This window comes from Pholis gunnellus (genome assembly GCF_910591455.1).
Source record: "Pholis gunnellus genome assembly, chromosome: 17".
In the NCBI taxonomy this organism is placed as follows: Eukaryota; Metazoa; Chordata; class Actinopteri; order Perciformes; family Pholidae; genus Pholis; species Pholis gunnellus.
Genome location: NC_136544.1, coordinates 2871454 through 2893582, shown reverse-complemented (window position 1 = coordinate 2893582; position 22129 = coordinate 2871454). Strand labels below are relative to the sequence as shown.

The 22129-nt window shown below is 43.9% G+C and overlaps 1 protein-coding gene across 1 annotated transcript; it reads right to left on the bottom strand.

Moving 5' to 3' along the window:
• Positions 1-915: 915 nt before the first annotated feature.
• gna13b (guanine nucleotide binding protein (G protein), alpha 13b) lies at positions 916-21461 on the bottom strand. The gene is made up of 5 exons (XM_079177633.1): positions 21164-21461; positions 9827-10056; positions 8031-8081; positions 6014-6214; positions 916-5890 (listed from the first exon to the last, which is right to left on the bottom strand). The coding sequence occupies exons 1-5, from the start codon at positions 21444-21446 to the stop codon at positions 5519-5521; spliced, it is 1137 nt and encodes a 378-aa protein (XP_079033759.1). The 5' UTR covers positions 21447-21461; the 3' UTR covers positions 916-5518.
• Positions 21462-22129: the final 668 nt, after the last annotated feature.

Below are 22129 nucleotides of genomic sequence, written 5' to 3'. Positions count from 1 at the left end.
TATCATCCATCAACTATGCTGTCAGTGGAAGAACCAAAAGACTTTTTGCTTGTTGGAGTGAAATTCAGTGAAACCCTGGTGGAGGTATTGACATGGTATCTGACATCTTTGGGGTTCAGACAAATGATGGTGAAACGTGACATCACAGCGGCTCCATTAAAGGGCTGAGGCAGTGGGTCGTGTCTGTCCATGCTCCTGTGGGCTCCAACAACCCAAACCAAGTAGACAGAGGCCACGTCATGGAACAGGGCTGCTCTCTGACTTCACGGTGTCTGTTTGAGCAACAACAGGCTTTCTTCAGTGAACATCAGTGAAACCCTGGTGGAGGTATTGACATGGTATCTGATATCTTTGGGGTTCAGACACCGTGTCTCCCAAACATTGGATTGCTGAACGATGATTCATCTCTTAATTGATCCAATAACAGAAAAAAAATGGTGGCTTAACTGCAGCCAACCGCAAGCAGGACACCCCACACACTCTATCAATCAATAGACGTCTGCCTTCCATCACGTAGTGTTCCTCTGTTATAACGCTAAGAGGAACATTCAAGGCCATTAAAGGAGCTGCTGCTATGGAGCGGTGAAGTCGATGGCTCCTTGCTTTTCTCTGTGTTACATCACATTGTTAATGCTTGTGACGGCCCCTGCTCGAGTGATGTTGGAGTAAAAAACAAATAAAAAGTAAAAAAGTAAAGCTCATCGTTACAAAAGTATTTCTCTGGCTAGTGTCTACATCACTCAAATCATTGCAACACATCTTTTCTCTGCTGTTGTGTACGTATACCTGCACACCGGAGACCCCTCCACTCATCAAGTTTTACTGATCTAAGTAGCTGCGTATTTCTCAACAAGCAGAAATTCAATAAGACGGACAGAGACAGATGTTTTTTAGAAACAGTTTATTTAGGTTTGATTTGTTTAAGAGAGTAGAAGAGTAAGACAGCATAAGTTAGACTGTACATTGAAAGCTGGTCTATCTGAAGTGGGAGAGAGGTTTCATCTGAAGGACTTGATGTGAGGGCATCATGAAAAGAACTAGAGCAGTAGAAAAGCTGTGAAGGTGATCGGACAGTAGAGGCACTAAACATCAGTACATTTGGCAGATGTTTCTCCTGACACTTAGAGTTCTATAAGACACTGGCATTAAGAGAATCAGGATTATTTAACCAATGATACCAAGTCATGGCTGTGCATAGCTGTTGCATAGCTTGGACTATGGAAGGTGACACTGGTGTCCTCTCACAGCGGTTCACAACCAAACACGTAAGAAAAGAGCAGAAAAACGACATCAGTTAGTCAGAGGGCATTCTGAAACACATGCAGCTCTGGGAGCAATAATCAAACCAGGTCCTCTCTGTTCCCAGATCACCACCAGGTCCCTGGGCAGGATGCCAAGATCCAGCTCTGGGGGATCTGGGGACAAATCATGTGACTGCACTGACTGATACTAAACCATAAGTGCCCCCCATCAAAGCTGGACCACAAGAGCTCATCAGATCAGCACCAGTACAGAGAACACATCCAACGCCTTCTGACTAAAACAATCACACTTCAGCCACTTAACGTGTAATTGGTCGGGCGTGTGGAGGTGCAAGTTATCACGCTCACTTAGTTTCTACAGTTCATAGTGTTGAGACCGCAAAGACACAGAACAGAGTTCTTGGAGAGAGCTGGAGGAGAAGGTGTGATGAGGCTTTCACCCCGACTCTGTATTAGAGCACGTTTGCTTTGACATGTTGTACAAGCCTGTTGGTTAAAAGCCTACTGACAGTCTGAGGTTCTGACCTTTTCTTTAGACATTTCAATCTACACTCAAACCTTTCGAGCCACTTGTAGCTTTCAGAATGGGAATCCGGTTCATTTCCCAGGAGGGTTTCTCATACAAGGAATTTTCTTTCACGTGCATCTCCTCCTCAGAAAATAGAGCTGGCTCAGGTGTGAGCTGGGTCCCACGTTAGCAGGTGGTCTCCGTCTTCAGCATCACACCTCAAGGACACCCTGAGCTCGCTCCACTAGCAGAAGACTGTGGACCTTTGAGCTCACATTAGGATGCAGATACGGTTCCACAAGGTCTAAAATGAACTAATGCAGACTTTCTCTTGAGAACTCTGATAAATGTGAGAAGTGATTTCTTCTGTATTCGTCACTGAGCCTCCTCCCTGCTAGCAGGATACAACTCTACTGTGAGAGCCTGACAGACTGTGGAGCCCTGCGCTGAAATGATGGTGAAACGTGACATCACAGCGGCTCCATTAAAGGGCTGAGGCAGTGGGTCGTGTCTGTCCATGCTCCTGTGGGCTCCAACAACCCAAACCAAGTAGACAGAGGCCACGTCATGGAACAGGGCTGCTCTCTGACTTCACGGTGTCTGTTTGAGCAACAACAGGCTTTCTTCTGGCCTGAAGTCATCACATGACAACAGCCTGGATCCAGACGAGGCCTCTGCTGGGCTTTAGGACGCACACACGCACACCTTTTGTCCGTCTCGTTGGTCGACTTCCTTTTAAGAGTTGGGAACACACACTGTTAGCCACTTCACTGCTTCATGCTAACACACACGTTGAGTGACAGGAAGGACTACACTGATGCAGCTTGGGGACAGAAATGAGGTCCATCACCCTTCAACGCCACCCATGAAAGCAATCACTAATTCAAATCTAAATCTAATTTTTGAACAAATATCAGAGCTCAGTCTCAAACTCATTCATCCCGCAAATCAAGAAGAAAGTAAGAAGCTGAGTGAACAGAAGTAGTGACCCAAAGAGGCAGCTCGTCCTGGACCGAGGCTCTCATGAAGGAACAGAACAGCAGCGGACGCATTTTGGTTCTTTGACTTCTACCTGATGAGCTGCAGAAAATAAAGTGATCAGCAAGTTGTAGTGCAAATACTGCAAGGCCATGCATCGGAGACTCTTCAAGCCAACCGTGACAGATTACATCACTTATTCATGTCATAGTATACACAGCTGGATGGGAACCAATGCATGTCTGAAACAACATTCCTAAAAACCTAGTTTTCTATCTGAACACATCAAGTAGAAATGATTTGTAGTTAAGGAGTTAAAAACATACAACTATACTGGTCGGGTTCTTTAAAACAAGAGTTGCTAACACTACTGAGTTTATAAATCACAAGTAGTCACTTCATTGGAGATCCAGGTATTACATACCATCCAGGATCCATAGAACCGGACGTACATGTGAGGCTGCTGATGGTCACCAGATAGTTTAGAGTTTTCACTGATAACTTCAGCTGTTAGACAGCTGTTCTCATGAAAATGGAGACAGAAGACCAAAAAGGTAGGCTGAAACATCCAGTGTAGACAGGGGGGGGGGGGGAGTTCAGTCACTATAGTGATTAGCTGCCAGTAGCAATTACAACACAACTATAGAGACAGGAGTACAAAAATAATGCAATATGCTGATGTATGTTGCCCTTTTAGTTAACAATGAAAACAATAAAACGCTTTCTGTAAATCTGGTTTGAAGTCTGGGAGTTGTAACGCCTCAATAAAGAGGCCGCTACCTTTGAAACGTGTGTTTATCATGTGATAGCATGAACCAGTGGAGCCAGTTATCTGCTGGGGCCCAATAAAACAACACTCAATAGTCACACACACTAATGTGTGTGGGAGGTTACATCAGCTGGAATGAGCGTGAGGTTGGATACTGATACTAAAGTGAGATGGGCCAGCAGACATCACCTGCTCCGGTTCCTCCAGTGACACACAGGCTGGCTATGTCCCTTTAGTTTGGAGCTTAGGATGCATGACAGACGGCAGTAACAGGTACCTATTAGAAATAAAGATGACCCGAGAAACAACAGGAAGACACACTGACGGAGGAGAGAAAAGAAGAACATTCCCTTCTTTCCCGTCTCTCATAAAGAGAAGAACCCTACAGGCGTAGATGAGGGATTCCACAACCTGATCTTCTACTGAGACTACGTGAAGAGTTCTCTGTGTACGACTGCAACAATAGTTCCTACACTAAAGCTACATGACGGCTACACTGAAGGACAGGTTCAAACTACAGACAGCTTTTTGTTTGTACACATCACCTCAACAGTCACTCTGGCACATCTGCTATTTTTTGGCAATGATGGATTCAGGGTCTTGCCTACCTCAGCGTGCAGCTCTGCACTACTGCACAGCGGACATGTCCGTGGTGTCTGTTGACCGTTTGCACTGCTGACACACTGCTGCTGCAGTTAGCCGCTAACACTGGGAACCTTTCATGGACGTCTTTCTGCTGTTTTGGGGGCTTGATTTTTGATAAAAGAATAAAAAGATACAAAATAAAATAAGATAAAAACAGGAATAATAGAAGTCCATCATGGACCCAATGCACCCTTGATATTGACCTGTGGTAACTATCTGGATTATGTCGCATCGCTGCTTTGACCTGTTTGCAGGTCTGGTTTGCATATTGAGATCCAACGGTGACGTCGGCAGAAGTGAGATAGCAACAGGTGGTATTAATACCAAGTGTAGATGTTATTATCCAGATAAGGAATCTAGGCACAGATCACATGTCAACACCAGGCTGTAATGAGGTCACGTGGTTTGTTTGCGCAGACCCTGATGGTGAAATATGGTCCTGGTTGAAGATGGCAGGACTTCTACTTTTGAGACACAAAGAGTCTTTCTCTGCAGACGGACAGAGAAAAGACACCATGAAATCTGTCATGTGACTAAGTCAGAGGCGGGAGAGTTCTGGCTGAGAAGTGGGTTCACAATGTGTCCTGAGGAACAGAAGAATACAACGTGTCACGGTTAACCCAGCACGCATGGCGGTTCATTTTACAAGTGGTCTACGTATCCAGTTCAATGTAACAGAGTCCATCAGCAAACCCACAAAGTGTAAACCCCTATAAAATATAAGTTAAAGAAAAATGCATAGGTACATACAGTATATTCATATATTAGAAAAAGAAACAAAGTGATTAGAAAACTAGAATTAAGTGGACTTTGGAACAGGAATTCCGATCTCTCTCTTTCTGTGTGTGTTAGTTCCACTGCTCTCAGAGGATACCCCCACAGTGATGTCATCACCAAGCGCCAGTGGAGAACAGATGTTAAACCAGAGAAACAACAAAGAAGTTCTGAAAGAAAAGGCAACAGCGGTCAACGGGTCGCTGATGACGGCTTCACACTCATTTAAAACAAGCTCCTCCCCCTCTGCTTCCTTAGCAACAGTGGTCAGAGCAGCGTAGAGAGAAGTATGTGGATTAGAGCAACACATGGTGAGGACATGAAGGATGGGCTTAGGGGTCATTTACAGTGGTTTGAAGGGTCAAGAGGGTGGGTGGGGCTCAGAGCCACAGCCACTGTTAGAAGTCATAATGAGCAAGTTCAATAAGGCAGAGAGCAGGCGTGGGGGGAGGGGTGGCGGTAGTAGTAGTGGCTTTAATACACAGTCAAAGTTCAAAGTGAGGAACCGGTCAAAGTCAAGCAGGGAGGATTAATGGGTAGAGGGACTTCCTCCACCCATCCCCCTCCCCCTGGTCAGTTCCCTCACTGCAGCATCAGCTGTTTGAGGTTGTCGTGCAGGATGGTGTCCTTGACGTCGCGGAACACCAGCCGGATGTTCTCGGTGTTGATGGCCGTGGTGAAGTGGTGGTACAGCGGCTTCTGTTGCTGTTCTCGGCGCTTTTTGCGAAAGCATTCCACCAGGAAGCGCTGGACGTCTGCCAGGCTCGAGGGGTCGCCCAAGAACTCGGGGAAGTAGTCTTTGATGGAGACCTGCTTCACCTTCTCCTCCAGCAGGTCCGTCTTGTTCAGGAACAGGATGATGGAGACGTTGCTGAACACCCGGTTGTTGACGATGGTCTCAAAGATATTGAGGGACTCGCTCAGCCGGTTGGTCTGCCGGTCCTCCATCAGCACCTGGAGGTGTTAAGAGTGCAGACATGTGTGCTGGGGTTAAAGCAGATCGTCACAGTGGCACCTGAACCAATCCTTCAAATCCCTGCAGTGGAAAGGGCACTCCTGATGCCTCAGCACACTCACCTGGTCATATTCAGAGGAGGAGACGAGGAAGAGGATAGAAGTGACGGAGTCAAAGCATTCGAACCAGCGCCGCCTTTCCGAGCGCTGACCGCCTACGTCCACCATCTTGAAGGGCACGTTCTTAATCTCAAAGTTGTACTCGTGGATGCCTTTAGTGGGCTTTCTGGCCAGGAGGATGTCCTGTTGGCTAGGGAGGTAGTCCTGCAAGCACATTATCAGATTGATTATCATCTTATAAAAACATGCCCAATTAACAGTGTTTTAAAGAGGAAACCCCATCGATCAGAGCTAGGAATATAGTGTGACCAACGATTGAAGTTCTTGCGATGCTCTCTGTGTCTTCCTGCATCCAGTGATGCGACTACACAGTGCTACTTCAGCTTTGGGGCACAACGCCATTCTCAACCCGTGTGTTACATTTCCAGCAGTGACCATGGCATCCCAAAACATGACAGCAGATCGTTTCCATTGAACAGTTTTCTGTGTTTTGTCAGACACTGTACGGTTGTATTTTTCCGTTTAGGTGTTATTAATAATAACAATATAGGGTGTTTTTTTTTTTTTTAAATCAGACATAGCGAACTCGCCCCTCGTGTGCAATGCATTCTGGTACATGTAGGCACGGCTCCGCAGCAGGAGAGATCTCTCTCTGTCCATATAGCAGCACTGGGGAATGTAAATGTACCATCAGCACTGATTGGACATCCACATAGAAGGAGGCACCTTTTCCCTTTGAGCTGGGGAGGTACACTATAAGGTCTTCAGATTTGACAAGATGTAAAAATTAGGATATTAAGCATATTACCTATAAAATAATCTCCAACTTCTCTGACGCACGCTAACATGAGCGTTATGGAGGGAAACAGAGATCTTTGTGATCCAGATAAAAACCAGTGGTGCTTTGGGGACTTCTCTGTTTAACACTGCATTCCTGAAATACCACAGCGCATAAACAAATGAGGAGCTTCAGGAAGAGTGTGTGTGATGGGGTGGGGGTGGGGCACCTTTAACTACTCAGGAGCAAATATGATGCTTCTCTATTCCGAATCATGATGTGAGTGTGTGTGTGTGTGTGTGTGTGTGTGTGTGTGTGTGTGTGTGTGTGTGTGTGTGTGTGTGTGCACGCGCTCTGGTTACATCAGATCCTAATTCATGACATTCCAGAGGTGATGACTCATCGCTGGCATGTCCACTCACAAACACACTAATAAATAACGCATATGGTTTAAAGGTCTGGGGAAAACCTCTCATGCAGTATTCATGTTAGCACACAGCAAAGTCAGCAGCTTTACTAGGGTACTAGTACAGCTCAGTGATATGTATTATTATTATTATATTTATAACAAGAGGGACTCTATATCTGAGGAGGCTTTCAGGCCTGTAGCTGAGTGCCTTTGTAGCTGAGGGGAAAGGATCCGTTGTAGCGCATTAGTTTGGACTTATTACAGATGAACTCACATTCTCTGAAACATCTGTGTGTTCATGAGAAATAAGAAAAGCTTGAAGTAACGTTTACTGTCCTAACTGTTCTTTTTCCAAAACTTTTCCAGGCCTGGACATTTTCCACTTCCATGACTTTGTCAGGGTTAATACATGATACTGCAGAAATGGAGCTACATGGAGGAACAGTGAGCACTGCTCCATCGGCCTGCTGGGTCCTCACAGATTAGTGACACAGTGTAACGGTAACCATCACCGTGTGAAACAAAGTCAATCAGTGTTTACACCAAGAGAGCTGGTAACCGTGGCAGCACCAATGATGGTCAACGAAAGAAGCTTCCATTCATGGATCCTTGGAGACCAGCTGTATATCTGTTAATATGGATCCTCAATGATCAATAATTAGTATCAGCGGCTAACGAAACCTGATCAGGGATCTAAAAGTTCTATTTGCTCTCTGTTATTATTTTGTGCTGATCTGATCTGTGATACGATCCGAACCGTGAGGTTCATGGTCCGTTGCACCACTACTGGTGTCTGTGATTAGTGGAGCCTCTGCAGTGTGGGCGGGACTTACCGAGTGTCCAAGCTTCTCCAAATTGTCCAGGAAATACTTGACTGACTCACCCTGAGAGACAAAGAGAGAGAGACAAAGAGACAGAGACAGAGAGACACAGGCAGAGAGAGAGAGACACAGGCAGAGAGAGAGAGAGAGGTTTTAGTGACTTTGTGTTTAGAGCTGTGATGTATATACTGTACATGCAGCCACCAGTCCATCACAATAACAAATGTTACAATAAACAGCTGCCTCATCACACATCAACACATATTATACTAGTCTGTACAGGAGGCCAAAACTAATTCTGTCTTAATTATTAATTAGTTTGACAAACAATGAAACATTCCCATCTCATTCACGTTCCCAGCTGAGCTCATGTGACATCTTCAAATAAACCAAATAAATTCATTACAGAGGATCAAGAAAACCTGAGAACATTTTCACAGAAGCTGGAACCAGCACATGTTTCACGCTAACACAGGTAGTTCTATGTTCAGGGGTTGGAACTAGCTATATGATGATATTTAAGATATAATTACAATAACATTGTCATGTTTGCTCAAACTGTCACTTTATCCTGAAAGTAGTACATGAGACAGATAATGAGGTTCCTGAGCCTCCTCTCAGTGCTCTTCATGGCATTTGAAAGAAAAACAACCAATCGGAGCCGAGGAGCCTCCCTGCTGGGGATTTATGATCAAAGTGTAAAACTAGGCAGTGCTGATCGAATATCAGTCAAGAATCTTGATTGATCACGATTGTAAAACTATCCTGCATGTGTAAATGTGACCAGCAAAATATCGGAAATATGAAACTGCAAATCTCAAATTGATGTTGAATTTATCAAATGAAAACATGGAATAAATGAAATGTTGCGCCCATATTTGGAGCCAATTCCTCCAGAGAAGCCTACAGCGTTACATTTGTTTTCAGCCATGCTTGCTGCTGCTGTACATTGCCCTGACATAAATACATAGCAATATGAGCAACGTCTTAATTAGATGCATTGTCTTCACATTAAATATGCCACATTGATTTAATATCATAACAGTATGAATTTATTGGTATTGGCAAATATAATGTGAGTGCATGCTGGCAGATGCTGACAAGTGTTTGCCTGTTGGGGAAGAAAGCATAGTGACTTTGGTCACATGCATTCTTTCTACAGACCATAATACCACTTGTTTTATTTGAGGGGAAACAAAACGTATCGGTAGTGAAGTGGCATGTATAGGGCATCCCAGAATGATAATACCTGTATAACCACAGTAACATTACAAAGAGCAACGCACAGCGAGCTAACTGCTCTTTGGAGCTCAGCGGCTCCATGCAGAAGCTTGGCAAGCTAGTGTCACTGCAGGACAGTTGAAGATCACGCCCCTGAGAGCAAGACTCTGTTAGAGCACAGTCTACACTGGTGGAGAGCTGGAGGAAGGAAGGGCGTGGGGAGGAGAGAGAGAAGCAGCCCTTCATAGCTCGTCTGTGTGCGTCTGTGTGCGCTCAGCAGCTGCAGATCTACCATCGACTGTGAGGCCGAGCCTTTATCTGAGGCCGTCAATGCTCGTCTGTACACTGAAGCCCTTAGACCTACTCACGAGTAATCACTGGACATGCTAGTAGAGGCAAAAGGAACAATCGTGGATGTCAAACCAAGCAACCCACAGAAAACACAGAGGTACATGGGTCATGGCTTAATCAGTACACAACACCAGAACCACAATCTATGGGCCCCACCACTGCCCTTAACCCTTTACATGTGTATACAGCATTAAAGCACATTGCTCATAATGTGATGCTGGTTAACACTAACTCACCAGCTGGAACTCTCTGCGGCGGTCGTAGGCGTGCTGGATGCCCTGGTCAGCCCACAGGGCCCGGATGGACGGAAGGTAGTGCTGGAAAACCTTGGGCTCCACCATGCCGTGGCCGTGGGCCATCACCGACCGGGTGTCGAACGCCATCATTGTGTCTCCGTGCCGCTGGTTGGACTGGTTGCCCCATGGGATGTGTAGCTTCTCTCGAGCATCCACCAACACTCGAATACCTGAAGCAGGAGGGAGACATGTCAGACTGGTATTCTAGTCAGGATCATCGTTTCTTTGCAGATCACATTACAGCCTACGCTTCCTTGGAGAGGAACCATATACGTATATATGTGGTCCTTTTAGAAAAAGTAGAACTGCAAAACATTTTTCCAGCTTACATACAGACGCGGTTATTGACATTTTGGATGTGGACCACCAACAGAAGCTAAACCTGCTTCCAAACAGAGTAAAGGCTAAAGCAGCTTACTGCAGGATCAATCTTCTCCGGCCCATGGACCAATGTTTAGGCTTCAAAAGTCACTGTTGTCATATGACAGCTCATGTCACATGAAACGTCTGTTTCCTGCCAAGGGCAAACATACAGCAGGTAATTACTGACTAAATATTGACATATAAAACATGAATACATCACTGGAACACCAACCAATGCAGGTCTGCCTAGTTTACATCTGCAACACTGAAAACAGTATTGCATTGTATCTGGTGGATTATTATTATGTAGAGGTGCACCTCTAAAAAAACATGACGTAGATAGGGTTGCAGTTTTCAAGGTGTATATTTCAAATTACACCTCTTACACACATGAAGATTAAGTTGTGAACACCGGCTGAATATCTATTATCAGAATCATAACTGTGGGTTTGTGGGTTCATTTAGATGTGAGTGGGTACGTTTGCTCAAAAGATTTATGCTTTGACTCGTAGTGTTGCTTCATATTACCGCTTTTAATAATCGGCACAGTCTCTGAACATGTGAGACATGCTGGTTTTAAACTAAATAGGAAGAATTAACATTTAAGAGTCTGTCCATTCTTCTGCTCTCTCTCACCACATTTCTCTTTTTGGAGAACGTCATGTGAAATAACTTCTCTGAGTCACGTATTATTCCACGACTACTCGATCTCTCGTCCAGTCTCTCCCATCTGTGTTTATCTCACTCAAGCCGCGATGCTTATCACAATACACATATTTGACTGGCTGAGTAGCATCATGTGATGTGACTTAATACGCATGTAATTGGTCGGTGTGTTTCCTGGACCGCTGAACGAGCGCCGTAAAGGCTAGAAAATCTACGGTAGTTCAAATAGAAGCGCTCCTTCAAAATGTTAGAATTCTCAATTATAGAATACATATAACAAGCACCTCTTAGTTTAAAAGTAGCTCAAACTATAGCCTCCACAATGATCATACAGCTGAATGTATACCTCTAAAAAAACTGTTCAAACCAACATTAGAACCTTCATGAAAGTAGGGTTCATGGCAGAACTGTTGGGGTACACTGCATTAGTTTGAGCTTAACCCACCTAGTTCACTGGCAAATGGCAACTGTGACTAAAACAAGTGTAGACCAGTGATTCACGGGTGTGTTAACCAGGGGAACAGTAACTCCTGCACTCGGATGCCATTCTCTCTCTGACTGAGGCAATGCAGCGCTCAGAGAGGATTACTGCTCTGTGAACTGTGCTTCACCCCTTCAAACAGGCCTGCTCTGACAATGGCTGTGAGCCTTGGCTGTTGGCAACACCTGGGTTAATCAAGCTGTCTGCAGACGTGTGTGTGTGTGTGTGTGTGTGTGTGTGTGTGTGTGTGTGTGTGTGTGTGTGTGTGTGTGTGTGTGTGTGTGTGTGTGTGTGCGTTGACAGCTGAAGGATCAGTGCTTTAAATCTGTCTACATATCTTGGGTTGCTGTACCGACTTTTTCCAGGTAATATCTATAATAATCTAAATATCTATGCAGAGTGTCAGTGAACAGATATAAAGCATTTGACGGTGAAAGTCATGACGAGCGGAGGAGCTTGAGAAGACCCGGCGTCATTTAAGTCACGTTTGTCTTCCCTGTTACTAATAATGAAGGGATGAGGGTGGTGGACAAAAACCCTTACGGTACGTAGGCGTTGTTCAACGAGAAAGATATACGACCATACATCGGCATGTCCACACATATGAAGCGCCACCATCCCGGTCTGTCAGCGACGGGGCCCAAGCCACAACAACAACTTATCACGGCGACGTTTAAGAAAGCGTTTGTGGCAGAATCAGACCGGACTAAAGCTATTACAGCATCTATTGGGGTCTTTATTGCTGCAGACATGAGGCCATTCTCCGGTGTGGAAAACAAAGGATTTCAAAATCTAGTTAAAGTGCTGGAGCCACGCTACGAAATCCACTCACGCATCCACTTCAGCATGAAGATCGTTCCTCTATGAAGAGGAAAAGACCGACAGCTCAGTGGGAGATTTAAAGCCATGTGCTGCAGACATGCCCCCTCTGTGAGTGTCACACAGACACATCCGGCACTACCCTTTACCCAGGCAATGTAGATATTCTCATCTTTTTGAAAATAAATATCTTAAATATTGTGGTTTTCATTTAAGACTATAACCCAAAGTTCTTTGCTTTAAGTGTTCTTGAAGTTCTTTAAGTAATAAATGGAAAGCAAAGTTATATTTGTCCACCCCCCTAATCTTTGCTGATCCGAAAAATGATCCAACCCTTGACTCAAAAAACGCGGTACGATCCGAATCATGAGGTGTGTGTGTAAATATGACCAGCAAAACTGATACATGAGACTGATCAATCAGCGGCCGGTGGCTGATTGATCAGTGGCTCTCTACACCTGGACTGATATGAATATCATCAACATATCACGTCAGAGTCAGGATGCAATGACAACTGCCTCATCTAGCCTTAATGGAGAATGGTGCTGATACACAATCATTTAGTCAATCAATAGGAAGTACACAACAGTTCTTATGATCAATTAGTGCTGGGCGGTGTACCGGTTCATCCGTATGATATTCATTTTTCATACACTGCCATACCGGTGCAGAGCCAAAACAACTGCTGTCACTCTTCAACAGGCAGCAAAATATATTGTTCGCCGCCAAGAGCCCTATGGCCAGAGCTAGTTGTGTAGAGTGTATTGAGACTGGCCCCTAATCATAGTTAACAATTAAGATCAGGTTCAGTCATTTGTAGCACACTTCACCCCAACACAGGCTCACACCAACACTGTGGCTTCAGTGAGCCCCTTGTGTCTCTGAGGAAAGCCCAGTGAGCAGCACCCACCAGGGAAATACCCCGAGGGGGCTTCTCACGCTCATCTGCATACACACGTCCTTTAACATGATGTCAAATTTCCTCACTTCAGTAAGAATTGCACAGACACATCACCCAGTCATTTACACACACACACACACACACACACACACACACACACACACACACACACACACACACACACACACACACACACACACACACACACACACACACACACACACACACACACACACAAACATAAAACAACTGTGCGTTACAATAGAGAGGCAGAATAGGAAGTGGGCTCTGTTATGCGCCTCAGTTCACATCCTCTTCATACAGTTCTGGTCTGACATCAGTGAGTGCTGAACTGTTTTCATCAAAAACACTGAATTCAACTACACAAATCAACAGCAGCAAACAGAAAACTGCAGGTCGGGTAACGCTGACACTGGAGGTTTCCTGAAGGGGTGTGATCTGTGATGGACTGGTGACCCCTGGCCATGAAACGATGGTGTCTCATTATATAAGAGGAGCATGCATGTGTTGCTTCTGGCTACGTCACATTCAGCTTATCTCATTGGTTGTGCTTCGAAGGTCAGCAACCACCAAGGTCAAAGTTGAAATAAGAGCAGCGCTCGGCCACGCCAAAGGTAGCGCTCTCCCCATAGCAACACAATGGTACAGTCAACGCAGAGCGGTTCATCTCTGATCATGTGTGGGCAGCTTTAGTCAGAGAAAAGGGATACGGACTTTTTTTTTTAACAAACAGGGGTGCCCCCTTCCCCCCCGGAATCTAAATCAGCATACCACACAGCCTGGAAGTGATTGGGACGGTTTGAATGTTGGATAATATTGCTGTGGCACTTGAAAGTCTGAGTCTGTGGCCCCATGTGAGTGAATGAATGTATCAGATAGTGGAAACACTGGATTTTACCATGACAGTGATGAAGAAACTGAAATGAATGTGTCTTTCAAAGTGTCAGTATCGGTCGGCCTGTAAATCCTGACCCAAGCACACTTATTTTTCAGTATATGCATCACTGCAAAGAATTTAGTAGTGGTGCAACGGATCACAAACCTCACGGTTCGGATAATTTTTCGGATCAGCAAAGAAAGGGGGAGGAGTCAAATATAACTTTGCTTTCCATTTATTAATTAAAGAACTTCAAGAAGACTTAAAGCAAATAACTTTGGACTACAGTCTTACAGAAAAACACAAATATTGAAGATGTCCAATTTGAAACAAAATGAAATAAATAAATAAAAATAAAACATTCAAGAATACTCAATTCTGTTAAGTTTAAGTGCAACATGAGGTATGTTTAAACCCTCGTCCTTTGACCAATACTGAAAGAGAGAAACAGCCAGTGAGCTAGCTTGCACTGTTTCAACTGAAGTGAACTGCTCGGCAGCACCTTGGGTCAATGTTTACTTCCTGTCAGGTTATGTCACTCAAATACACAATAATGTTTACCATTACTGTGAAATGGTCTACAACTTTTTTTTCAAAAAGATGAGAATATCTCCATTGTGTGGGGAGAGGGTAGACCTTTCTGTGGTGACTGGGATGTTACTGTTGGGCCTGACTAGCTTCCACTCTGCTGCTTCTGTCAGCACCTGTGACTCTCACAGAGGGGGCGTGTCCACAGCACCGGACTGTGGGGACATCCCAAGTCTCTTAATCGTCATTTCCTCGCTCCTCGATTGAACCGAAAGTTGTTCTGCGCCGCCATATTGACGGCCGTCCCAAAGCTCTTATTTAGCTCGGAGGAGCGAGGATTGAGCAGTGAGGAGAGATCTCCAAGGAGCCATGAGCGAGGACAGGACGCACGAGAGCAGCCTTCCAGGAAGTGTTTTAACGGCTGACACGCCCCCTCATTGTTCATCAGTTATGTGATTGGACGCTGCAGCTGATCGGACTGACTGGAGTTTCATACCAGAGTGAAGACAGATCACAGATTAAACTAGTTTATATTTGATATGTTTTCTGATTCACCGTCTGTGGTCCTTTTGTTGTTCAGTCTATGAACATATATTTAAACCAAACATCTTTCTGAATTTCATTCAGTCACATGAGGCTGATCGTTCCTGAGTGTCGGGTTTGATGAGTTTGATCATTTAAGTTTAACCTGAAACATTGAGCCTAATATATGAGGTTAATAAACGTACAGACGCACTCTGCTGGTAGAAATGTATCCTGCGCTCATAAACAGAACACAGTTTGTTAAAGAGGTAACAGGCTACAGAGAGAACACACCGCTAGTGATGATTACTGTGTCTTTATTAGTTATTAGTATTATTAGTTACTATTATTATTATTAAGTGCAGTGATCATGTGAACAGACAAACTTATCAAAAGTCTCTCCAGCTGTTAAAGCCGACTGACAGCTGATCCAGCTGTGATCAGCTGTGATCAGCTGATCCTCCGTCATCAGAAACAGACGTCGCTTCACGTGAGGCAACTGAGGAAAGGACGTCTCATGTCTCTTAAAACACATTTCCTCGTTTCCTCTCTCCTCGTTTTCCTTGCGTCTCTCCATGCATCCCTGGTGGGAGGGACTAAGACGCAGGGAAAGGACGCGAATGAGGGAAACGGGGATGCAATTAAGAGACTTGGGATGTACCCCCTGAATCTCCCACTCCGCCGTGATGAAGTGAGCGGTCAGTCTTTTCCTCTTCATAGAGGAACGATCTTCTTACTGACGAAGGTGCGTGAGTGGATTTCGTAGCGTGGCTCAAGCACTTTAACCAGATTTTGAAATCCTTTGTTTTCCACACCGGAGTGTCCCCCGTAGCTGACAGCATGGTGTCTCTTCATATGTGTGGACATGCCGATGTATGGCCATTGTCTTTCTCTTTAACGCCTACATACCGTAACGGTTTTGTCCTCCACCCTTATCCGTCATTAGAAGTTACAGGGAAGACAAAATTCTCCCAAACTCGCAACTTAAATGACGCCGGGGCTTCTCAAGTTCCTCCGCTCACCATGACTTTCACCGTTAAATGCTTCTAACACGCTCCGCTCACATGATCACACTACTGCTTTATATCTGTTCACGGACACTCTGCATTGATATTCTGGGACTTGTTACGTGAAAAGGAACAGCCACTCAAATTGAGTGGTTAGCTAAACTAAACCAAATCAAGACGCAGATGAAAGGGTTTGTCAATGTTTTCACTTTGCAAGATAGTTATCTTGAATGACAAGACTAAACGTTGAGTGATTTCAGCCGAGGTTGACAGCTACAAGCCAGAAGAGTTAACACGCCACACACACACGCTAAATCATTGGACACGTAGAAGACTTTACAACGTATGCATTTACCTGCAACAGTTCTGTATTCGTGGCATTAATGACACAAGCTTCCATTTTCCCCCACTTATCATGGTGGCAAAAGGGGCTTCATTTAATGACTGCATGAACCTTTTTTAACTGGGCTGCCACACAATAACCCATGTGTCAGTAGTATGTCAAGAGTGCGTCACAGAGAGACTCCCCTGCTGTTAACAAAACTCCCTGGACTGATTTTATCCTGAGATGACACCAACCGTTTCCTTCTCAGTGGAACCACGTCACGCGTCAGTCACTTCCCCCTGACTGCAGCTGAGCAAGCCTTTCCAGCCTTCCACTTCCCTGTTCGCACACTATTCAAAAGGGACTTTACGTGCAACTGCCCCCCCCCCCCCCCCCCCCCACAACCCCTCTGACATCATGGAAGCACAAATAGAAGCTTATTGGTACTCACACACTCCGCAGAGCAAATCCCCTCTGATTGGCTCTGATTGACCCAATCACCTCTGGTGATTCTGTGCTGCATGTGCATAGACATACATTTCTTTTCATTTGGGAATGACACAGCTCATACAATTGCAATCATTGGACTATGAAGACGGGATTCTACCCGGATGCTTGTCGACTGATGATTTGAATCAACATCCCTTTGACTTTACAAAGGGCTCTGTCACGAATGTTTATTTGAATGTATCTGATCACCCAACACAGTGGGTTGCCAAGTGATGTCACATTGTGATTGTACTCGAGCCAGGTCCAACTTTTGTTTGCCATATGATCCTGCATTGTTGACTATGACCAGACAAGAGAAATCAGGTCATGCATGATATTGAATAACTAACTAAGTCCTCATGCACTGGATCCTGTAAATCCACATACACATGCATCAGGTCATGGTTCACTTCTACTGACCCTGTTCGAAAACCATGACAGGAGTAGTGTGCCGTCACTCCAGGCTCTGTGGTGAGAGCACACAGCGTACACACTTTACAAACAGTCAGGTGTTTATTATACTACTAGCTGCTATATGTATTTGATTCAAACTTTGGAGAAATAATTTAACACAAGGATGCACGTAGTGATGAAGGTATAGATACACCTAGTGCAATGATCCTATCAGTGTTACTGTCACAGTGGTAGAGCAGGACCGCCCTTCAATCAGAGGAATGCTCTGATCACCTAACATGGCAGCCCTGTCATCGGTGTGTGAATGATGGCATGTAGAGTTAAAGAGCTTTGAGTGGTCTGAAGACTAGAAGAGAGAAACAAGTCCAGTCCATTTACTATTTACTGTATCCGTCTGAAGTCTTTGACCTTCACACACTCACATTTAAGAAGCCGATTAGAAACACACTTACGTTATTGAAACACGGTCACGAAATCAACTTTCTCCAGGAGAAATCGAACTGGGAAATTCACTCACTACTTTTAAAACTAAATGAGCATTGTGTTCCATCAATCACATTAATTTGATGCGTGGAAGGCTAAAATATTTTGTACAATACTAATTTCTTTCTTTTGTAGGCTATACCATGCATGAATCCATCTGGACCAGGTAACTATGACAATAATATTTTATTTTTTAAATAATTTACATACACTATATGCATCACACCACCGTGCAGCCCTGTTCAAACGTAATCTTGTGAAATGAGAGAATGGTGAGAAACTTGAATGAATCCAGTTGTTTAAAACGACGATTTCAAAGCAATATAAGATATTAGAGAGTGAATTATGACCTTATAACACTAGCTCTAAGCAGCTTATAATATATATTTAGAACGACCAATGCCAAGATTTTTCTTTATCAAAGCAAATATCTAAATGAAAATACAAGCATTTTTTTTTTTTATCATTTTAATTGAGTTTTATAAAGATAACCACTATAGCTGCCAATAACAAAGTAACAGGAACACAGTTAGAATTTTTGACAGTTAAGACTGACTTCGGGACAGTTTCATTTATTTTTAGCGACGTTGGTAAAACATAGTTCGTCAAGAGCCTTGCTGTCAATAACAGTTCTTACAAAGAAAATCCGAATTGGTAGGTCAGACTTAAAATATCCTAATTGACCAACAAAATTGCAATCGCTGCATCACTAACTAACATTAGACTACCCATAATGTTATGTTAAGATCATTTAAATGGTCAGACCAGACCAGCAGCTGTTTCCAGGTGGAGTCAAATGAGAACAGCTGGAAGAGGATGATGCTGAAGAGTCGCGGCGCCATTTTCACCCTGTGTGAACAGTAACTACAAGATCGGAGTTCATTCCGTCTTTTGTTTGGGTGGCACAGCATGTGGTCTCTAAGCCATGTTGGAGATAATCATGTGATTGGGAACACTGTTTCCACTCGAGCATCAAACTCTTTATGGTGACTCAATATGTTCCCACCAACATACTTCCAGCATGCAGCTGACTCAAAGTACACGTCTAGAAATAAATCATGTTGAATATGAAAGTGCCATGTAAATATAGACATTTATGTACCAACCTGATCAGATACCATCTGATCAGTAATCTGCCACTAACAAGTTCCCCGCAGACAGTTATCACCAAGCTGTTGAGCTGCTGTAGACTGTCAGACAAAATCAACTCAAATATAGGTCATTGACAGCAGCTGTGCGGTGCGATCAGCTATATTGACATTTGAAACGATTCACAGATAAAGTCAAAAGCAACAAAAGGTCGTCATGTTCAAGTATTAAGGCCACAAATCATCAGTTACGACATCTAAATCAGCTGCAAACACAAACTGTTACATAGAAATGCACCAATTGCAATTTTCTTATACGATTCTGATTTTCCAGAACCATAATTGACAGTTTGACATTTTTTTTACCACATCCTGGAACTGTCCCAAAAAATTATTTCAACAAATATTATCCTTTTACCTTGTTATTGTCAATAATTAGGAAGTAAATGATTGTATATTAATTTAAATAATTGCTTTAATTCAAACAAATCTCAGCATTGGTAGTTTTAATGACGTATTATAAGCTGCTTAGAGCTAGTGTTAAACCGGTCATAATGATCTAATAACTATTTTTTATTGCTGTGAAACATCCGTCAAGCTGAAAAACTGCTGATCAATCGGGGACATCTCTGCTTTAAACACAAACAAATGTTTAGAAAAACAATTCTAAACTATATTATAAATGTCATATTATTAATAAAAATGTAAAAACTACTTTTCCTGCTTGTGTTTCTAACCATAACCAGTGGGCAAGACCCTACTCAAAATAGCTCTCACCTGCCAAAAATACAAGTTAAAAAGTTGACCTCAAGCATCATGAGCTAAAAACAGAAACAAATGAGCGACTACCTGTTAGTTTTCATAGCAAACGTAACACTTCCTGAAGCTAACTTTTCACAATAAAAGCTTTCCTGGGAAGTATACTCTCGTTAAGTGCCAAGTGGCCACAGGAAACCGTGCACAAGTCTACATTTGAACCACTTTTACACAATTATGAGGCTAAGAGAACAACTTTACACATAAAAAGGTAAGCAATGTTGTTTGCTGTGTTGCTGGGAGCCGTGGGAGACTGTGACAGACAAGCCACTCATACTCTCAGTGTCAATGTCTTAAGACAAACACAACAACATACTCTCCGTGTCAATGTCTTAAGACAAACAACACAACAACATACTCTCAGTGAACAGTCATTTCTGGGATTCAGCTTGATACTGGGAGAAACTAACCAGCCACAACAATGTTGCAAAAGCTGCACAACCACCAGATTTCTCCAGCAACATGACAACAGATCGGGGACATCCTACTTTAAGTGGTCTGATTCACAAACTAGGTTCACAAGTGTCTGCATGTGCTCTCCCTCCCCAATTACTCAGGTTAAACACAAATATCAACTGCCCCATTAATGGAACTTTTGCATTACTGCTCAAAGCAATGCAAAACTTCATTGGCTCATTAATGAAGCCAGTTAGCAGAAGACTGTTAAGTGTTGCTGTAGAGTTCTAGCAAAGCGACACATTTAGTGAAGTGGGTCTGGGACGTTTAGAAGACAGCTGTCTGTCTGTGCTGCAGCGTAACTGTCACAACATGTCACACTCTTCATACCATTTAGAGAAACCAGACTGAGTTCAAAAAATAGTAATATTTAAAATGTCGGCATCAACGTACGCCCAACAATCTGCAAACAATTAAAGCTTAAACGTTATATCTTGAGAAAGATTATTGTAAAATGACGCATGTCTTTTACTGCAGATTTCATATCAGACGTATTGATGGTGCGGTTGTATTTGTCAACGAGTCCACTTTGAGAAAAGGTCCAGTGTTCAGTCCGGAGGTAGTTCAGTCAGACAGCGTCTTATTGAATGATAGACAAGCTCCCAGAGACCATGATCACAATGGTTTAGTGCCATGGTGACAACAGCAGCCACGAGGAAAACACTCGGACGATGTCAAGCCATTGTGTACGTTGTGTGTGACTTGAACATTAACTAAGGAGAAATGGATATGTGGGAAGCTCTGAATAAACACAAACAATGAGCCCCACTACACGCGCCACCGTCTCGCCGCGCGGACCAACACAAATAACATGGGCGTTTCTTGGTGGCTTAACAAGCTAACCACACTAGCTTTGTCGAACACCGAGAAGTGTCCCTCCAGTCGGCTCAGCTGCAGCTAGCATGGCTACCAACTTCCCACTGTCCTTACTCTCCCCACTCTTAGACACGAGACCAACACAGAGGTCAAAACAAGCCCGCTTCAACACGTGAAATACAATGGCTTCTCAGTGTAGACTTACCTTTTATAACATTACTATAAATCGTGGCTCTGAAGTCTTCTTTGGCCTTCTGATCGAAGTCCTGCCCGTGGATAATGCGCATCTGCTTGAGGAAAGTGGACTTGCCGCTCTCGCCTGCCCCAAGTAATAAGATCTTTACTAACCTTTTTACATACGTCTTATCTCGATAAATACATTTATCTATCTCTTTAGATTTCCGCAACTGTTCTGCTTCGCCGCTTGTGAGGAGACAGTTAGGGAAACATACAGATAAAACGGAGCGGGACGGCAGGAAATCCGCCATCTTTGAAACAACTTCATCGATACAGACAGCGAGGAAGGCTGAGCCCAGAGCTTCACCACAGTCCGCTGCTGCGTTCACGTGTCGTAGGAATCCACTCACTCTACCTCAACAGAGTGGTTTAACCACCGCTAAGACGTTAAAACGTTTAGGTGGGCGACTGTGGCTTAGTGGAGAGCAGGGTCGTCCTTCAATCAAAGGGCAAGACACTTAAACCCAAAATTGCTCCCGAGCTGTGCCTACGGCGTGTGTATCAATGTTAGTTGGTCCTGATGGCGTGGTAGCCCCTACCATCAGCGTATGAATGGGTGAATGAGGAGTGGTCGTAAAGACTAGAAAAGCGCTATACAAGTAATGTCAACTAAATTCAATTATGGCCGCACATATTCACAAAAAACGTGTAAAATAGCGGGCGAGGCGCGCTCATGATAAAGTATTCCTGACATTGAAATGTGTTATGTGTCGTATGCTCGTGCGTATTTGCCTCATGCACAGCTCTTCAATGCCAATGGTACACTCTTGCAGTTCGGATCAGTGTATTCAAATCATGGCTGTGATCTTTTAATTTGATCTTAAAGCCACTGGGGGGCGAACGGGAGAACTTGTTCGGACGCGTGTTCTAGGCCACAAACAAATCACCTTCCAGTGCGCTGTATCTCTTTCGATCCGTTGATCCATTTATTCCG

Excerpts from the sequence above, each read along its gene's own strand:
- gna13b (XM_079177633.1), bottom strand. The coding sequence starts at position 21,446 with ATGGCGGATTTCCTGCCGTCCCGCTCCGTTTTATCTGTATGTTTCCCT. Across the intron at positions 10,057-21,163 it reads TTATAGTAATGTTATAAAAG|GTATTCGAGTGTTGGTGGAT; the intron begins GTAAGTCTACAC and ends CTCCTGCTTCAG. Across the intron at positions 5,891-6,013 it reads CCTCCTCTGAATATGACCAG|GTGCTGATGGAGGACCGGCA; the intron begins GTGAGTGTGCTG and ends TAACACCTCCAG.